General features: G+C 61.2%; 1 protein-coding gene across 1 annotated transcript; it reads right to left on the reverse strand.

The window, feature by feature from the left end:
- Positions 1-2,131: 2,131 nt before the first annotated feature.
- LOC135278310 (serine/threonine-protein kinase pim-1-like) lies at positions 2,132-5,345 on the reverse strand. The gene is made up of 8 exons (XM_064384865.1): positions 5,328-5,345; positions 4,985-5,035; positions 4,647-4,780; positions 4,414-4,535; positions 3,590-3,766; positions 3,192-3,341; positions 2,857-2,973; positions 2,132-2,234 (listed from the first exon to the last, which is right to left on the reverse strand). Exons 1-6 carry the CDS (start codon positions 5,343-5,345, stop codon positions 3,235-3,237), a joined length of 609 nt encoding a protein of 202 aa, XP_064240935.1. The 3' UTR covers positions 2,132-2,234; positions 2,857-2,973; positions 3,192-3,234.
- Positions 5,346-5,782: the final 437 nt, after the last annotated feature.

Below are 5,782 nucleotides of genomic sequence, written 5' to 3' on the forward strand. Positions count from 1 at the left end.
ATATGGCGAGTTATGGTGGATGGTTGTGAGCTCACTTCCTGCGTAGAAATCCTGAAACTGCTTCTGAATGCTGCTCCTTCAGTTCTTGGACATCTTCTCACACAGACCTGGGGAAAAAATCCACTGATTCCTGGCTAAAGGTTGAGTTATGCCAAGGTTAGAGCTCTGTGTGAAGTCTCTATCCATCCCTATCCTATTAATATACCAATATGTGGGGGAGTGCATGAATGTGTCTTGTACACAAAGGAAGGAGTGTGCAAGCAACGTGACTGACACTTTCACTATCCATGTTCATCCCATACCCATGGGTACAGAGACATTATGGAAACCCTGGCACAGACAGAGCCTTCTGTCCATGGATACAGAGACATCCAGGAGCCCCTGGCACACACAGACCCTTCTGTCCCTGGATACAGAGACATCCAAGAGCCCCTGGCACACACAGAGCCTTCTGTACATGGATACAGAGACATCCAAGAGCCCCTGGCACACACAGACCCTTCTGTCCCTGGATACAGAGACATCCAAGAGCCCCTGGCACACACAGACCCTTCAGTCCATGGATGCACAGACATCCAAGAGCCCCTGGCACACACAGATCCTTCTGTCCATGGATACAGAGACATCCAAGAGCCCCTGGCACACACAGACCCTTCTGTCCCTGGAGGATGGAGCGTGGTGGGTGGGGGTGGTTGGTGGGCAGCGAGTCCCGGACAGCAGGCCAGACCTGGCTCCAGCCCTGCCAGGCCCTGCCAAGGCTCAGTGCCGGCTCCTCTGGATTGCGAAAGCCTTTCAGCATTGTCCCTGCCCAAAGGGGCAGTGCTGGCCTGGCAGCACAGGTTGTTTTCCCCTCAGGCTGCAGGAGATGAGAACACACCACTTGCCAGCACTGAGTGCGAGGCACAGCTCCGGGTGCTCCCCATGAACCTCAGCTCTGGGAGCACTGTCTGCCCCAAGCTCCAGGGGCTGCAGTGGGAGCCCGGCTGGGCTCTGCCCTGGGGCCATCCTGCAGGGACAGCTGGAAACAGGGAGCATTCAGCTGCCACAAACAGCCAAGCCAGGGCTGCAGGGAAGCTGCTCCAGCCTGGACTGCACTGCTGTGTGCTGTGCTCTGGGGCTGGGGCTCCCCACACAGGGGACTGGACTGGTGTGCCAGAGGAGACAGAGAAACTTCAGCTTCAGCCTAACTGAGGTGGCTGCGTGGGCTGGGAAGAGTGGGGAGGCTCAAGGGGATTCACAGAGCTCATCCTGCTGCAAGGATGAAGAAAAGGGAGTGGGAACTCAGCAGTGAGGAGAGCTGAGGGCTGGAGAGTGGCTCTGAATGACACTAAAATCCCACTGGACCTCTGAGACATTGCTGCTCCTCAGCCAGTGACAGCACGAGTCCCTAAACCTGGGGCTCGGCCTTTCTTGTGGTCAGGGGCAACACGGAAGGCCAGCAAGTGATGGAGACTGCGATGGGCTGGGAATTCACTGGGGGAAAAAAGGGAGCAGTTGAGAAGTAAAAGGCAGGTGGGGGAGAGAACTGTTCAGAGAAGGGCTGAGCTACATCTTGAGCAAGCTGAAAAATGTCATTTGGAGTCATCCCAGATTGATTTGATTTCAGAAGGTATTGAACGATTTTAATTTTTGGGAGGTGTCATGTTTTCCATTGGAGGTGTCCACGCTGCAAACTTGAGCTGCGTTGTCAAAATGCTCAAGCAAGTCTGTGCTGCAGGTGACACCATTTCTTCTTTGGCTGATTCCAGCCCGGTGCTGAGCTCCAGCAGAGCCCTGCCAGAGCCCAGAGCAGCCTCAGCATCTGCAGAGCCTGGCTGCAAGGAGAGAAAGCAGAAACTGCCCGTCAGCTGAGGGCTCCTGTCCCCTTGTCCCAGCTGCCCGCAGTGCCCAGGCCGTGCTGGCCGGGCTCAGAGCTGTGCCCAGAGCTGCCCATCAGTGCTGCCTTTGGGAGCAGGGCAGGAGGGCAGGACATGTGCCCAGCCTGCAGCCAGCCATGGCACGTTCACCTGCTCAGCAGCTGCCCAGAGCAGGATGCTCCTGTGCTCGCTGCCATCTCCCAAAAGCTCTGATCCCACCCTGCCAAGCAGACGGGCACCCACCTCACGCCATCCACGGCTGGAAGAAAAGCTGGTCCCAAACGATGTCCTCAGCCTGCTCCAAGGGCACAGCCCATCCACGCTGCAGCTGGTCCCAAGCACTTCCCAATCCAGACTGGACCACCTAGAATGCTTCCTCTAGAAAAAAACAAACAAATTGTTGAAAAGAGGTTAGAGACAAAAAGGGAAAAGAAGAAGAAAGGTCAAAACTCTTAGCTCTGTCAGGGCCTTGAGGAAGGCCCAACCCCTACATGCTAGGGAAAAATCCAGCCATGGGTGAGGGAGGTCCACACTTTCTCTCTTTCCCTCTGCACTGCCCCCCAAAATAACCATGATCCCAAAGCAAACAAGGGCAGTGGAGCAGCCCAAGCCCTTCCTTGCCTGCACAGCAAAGCAGCCCCTGCACAGGTTCTGGAGTCCCACCTCTGCTCCCACCACGGGGGTTTGTGTCGGGCTGGCTGCCCCAGCCCCAGCCCCAGCCCCAGCCCGGGGCACGGTGGGTGCTGGGGGCTGTTGGCAGGGCCAGGAGCCCACTCCCATTTCGTACCTACCCCAGCCCATCCCACCAGCCCTGCCAAAAAAGCAGCTGGGCAGCTGACTGAAGATTTAGTTCCATCTGCCCCAGCAAAGGGGCAACCTTTGCATCCCAGCCAGGCTGGGCAATGCCCAAATCTGGGAGCATTTCCCCACGTGTGGACTCATCTGCAAACTCCCTGTGGAGTTTGGCTTTGAAGAAGTTGCCACAATCATAGTGCATCACCTTCAACTGCTGGTGGCCAGGTCGAGGAAGAGGTTGTCATCCTTGATGTCATCCTCGCTGTCTCCTGCAGCAGCAGCCCCACCCGGTACAGCTTCTCTGGGAGCTCCTTCTCCTTCCCTGGGGTGAGACCAGGCTGTCAGGGCTCTGCCCAGGGCCCCAGCTGTCAGGGAACCAGGACAAGCAAAACCTGCTTGGATGACAGCCACCAGGGCTGGGCAGAGCAGCTCAGCTCCAGCACAAGGGCTGCGTGTTCCCATCCCATGACCCTGGTGCAGTGACACAGGCTGGGTTCCTTTGCTTCTCATTGCCAAGGCATGAGTGCAGCTGTAACTTACCAGGGCCCTGGATCAAAGTGTGCCTGTGGCTCTCTCCCTTCTTCTAGGGCAGATGAGTATCCTGCATCCAAGGATGACAGAACACCTCTTCTAATGAGGGTCTGGCCAAGGGGTGCATGGATAAACACCACCCGATCAGATTTTGGCACTCTGGGGAGAGAAACCAGAAACTGCCCGTCAGCTGGAGAAGGCTCCTGTTGGCTTTGCCCCACTATTCCCATGCCCAGGCCATGCTGGATGCGCTCAAAGCTGGGCCTGAACTTTCCCATCAATTCTTGGTTTTGGGGGAGAGCAGGGCATGTGCCACCTCCTCAGCAGCTGCCAGAGCGGGATGCTCCCGAGCCCGCTGCTGTCTCCCAGCACTGGTATTGCACCCATGCCCAGAGAAGAGGATCCACCTGGAGAGAGCCGTTGTGGCAGCGAGAGCTGGCCCCAGCTGAAGTTCCAGCCCCTCCTGAAAGGCATCTTCCCACAGACCATCTTGTGCAGCAGGATGCCCAGGGACCAGATGGTAGCTGGCTCGCCATGGTACCAGCCAAAGCGGGTCCATTCCGGGGGGCTGTATGATGGTGTTCCTGTGGAATACAGATGGAGTTCATCAGGGGGATGCTGCTGCTCCCAGAGCCTGGCCCCAGCTTCCCTGGGCGGGCGAGGGCTGCATCAGTGGCACACAGGGTGACCACTGTCCTCTCACCAGCACCTGGGACTGGTGTAGAAACTTTGGGTTGCAAAAGAAGACACTGGTGTGGGAAGGGGACAGTGGAAGCCCTGGCTAAGCCTGACCATGACATGCAAAGGAAATACCCACTGCGTGCTGGGGAAAAACCATGCCCTCATTCTCCCTGCCTGCATTGCCCCAAACATATTATAAAGCCAAGACAAACAGGGCAAGTGGAGCAGTCCAAGCCCTTCCTCTTGCCTGCACACAAACTGGCTGGGACACAGGTTCCAACCTCCCTCTCTGCTACCCCCACCCACGGCTGTTTTTGTCAGGCTGGCTGCCCCAGCCCAGCCCCAGTCCTGGGCACAGTGGTGGGCAAAGGCTGCCAGCAGGGCTGGAAGCTGGCTCCCCACCCACCCCTGCTCTAAAGCAACTCAGCTGCAGATTCAGTCCCCTGAGTGGCAGCAAAAGGGAGAATCCCCGCTGCCACAGCCAGCTTGGGCTGAGAGATGTTGGGCCATGAGATGCCAGGGGCGGGAGCACAGCCCTGTGTAGGCTCACCTGCAAAGTGAGTGTAGGCTGTGTCTTGCAGGTAGGTGCCACAGCCAAAGTCAATCAGCTTAGCCTGCCCGGTGGCCAGGTCAACCAGGATGTTCGCTGGTTTGATGTCGCGGTGCAGGACCCCGCAGCTGGTGCAGTGCCGCACGGCCTCCAGCACCTGGCGGAACAGCGGCCGCGCCACCTCCTCGCGCAGGAACCCCCGTGCCCGAATGAAATGCAGGAGGTCCTGAGACTGCTCTGGCCGCTCCAGCACCATGACAATGTCGCTGGGGAGCTCTAGCCACTCCAGCAGCTTTACGACACCGGGGAAGCCAGTGGACACCTTGTCCTGCAGCACAACCTCCAGGGGAGCGCTGGTGCCGTCGGGCTGCGGGAGGAGCACGATGCCATCAGTGGGGCCGATGCCGGGCCAGGGCTGGGCAACCCCTCAGCCAGCCCGGGATGCTCTGCGCCCTGCGCTGGCCCCAGGACCGCTCCCCCTCGAGACGTCCTGGTGGCTTCCACCATGCCGGGGCTCGGCTCATCCCCGCTTGGCACGGCCCGGCTTCTCCCGCTGTCCCGGCTCACTCACTAGCTCGCTCCAGTGCCGGATGCGGTTCCGTAGCACCCTTTTGATGGCGACCTGCAAGCCAAGGGGAGCAGCGGGCTGAGCTCAACGCCCGCCCTGCCCAGCCCCATCCTCCTCCTCCTCCTCCTCCTGCACCCCCTCCTCCTCCGCCCGCCGCCGGCCCCGCCACTCACCGGGGCACCGTCCGAGAGCCGCGTTGCCGACCAGACGCTGCCGAATCCTCCGCGCCCCAGCAGGGAACCCAGGCGGTAGCGCTCCTGCAGGGCCTCCTGCGCCTTCCCTGCGGGCGGGACGCGGCTGTCAGCGCTCGGCCCGGGGCCAGCAACGGCCCCCGAGCGCCCCTCACCCGCCCCGGCCCGGCCATCCCCCGGCGTTCAGTTTTCGGAACGCGGCACGGGAGGCTCGGGGCCGGCGGCTGCGCTGCCGAGCGGCGGAGCTCGGGCCGGGCAAGCCACAGCGGAGGCGGCGGGAGAGGCAACGCCGCCTGTGTCCTCCGCGGGCCCCGGGAGGAACCGGGGCCGGGGCCGGGGCCGGGGCCGGGCCAGGCGGAGCCAAAAGCCGGCGATGCCGCCCCAGCCCCAGGCATTGACGCCCGCCCAGCACCGCCAGCGCCAGCATGGCCAGAGCCGGGCTGAGGCCAGGCGGCGGCGGGACGGCCGGGGGCGGGCACGGGGCAGCCCCGCCCGGGGCCGGGGGCGGGCCGGGGGCATGGCCCAGCCCGGCACGGGGAGAGGGAGGCGGGGAGAGGAGAGGGACTGCGGGAAAGGGAGAGCGGGAGAGGTACGGGGCGGCGGGAAAGGG

The sequence above is a fragment of the Passer domesticus genome, chromosome 11 (genome assembly GCF_036417665.1).
Source record: "Passer domesticus isolate bPasDom1 chromosome 11, bPasDom1.hap1, whole genome shotgun sequence".
NCBI lineage: Eukaryota > Metazoa > Chordata > Aves > Passeriformes > Passeridae > Passer > Passer domesticus.

What these genes read in the sequence shown, in the direction of transcription:
- LOC135278310 (XM_064384865.1), bottom strand. An exon ending in AGCCTACACTCACTTTGCAG is followed by an intron (nt 3,767 to 4,413) that starts GTGAGCCTACAC and finishes TGTATTCCACAG; the next exon opens with GAACACCATCATACAGCCCC. An exon ending in GCCACAACGGCTCTCTCCAG is followed by an intron (nt 3,342 to 3,589) that starts GTGGATCCTCTT and finishes TTCTCTCCCCAG; the next exon opens with AGTGCCAAAATCTGATCGGG.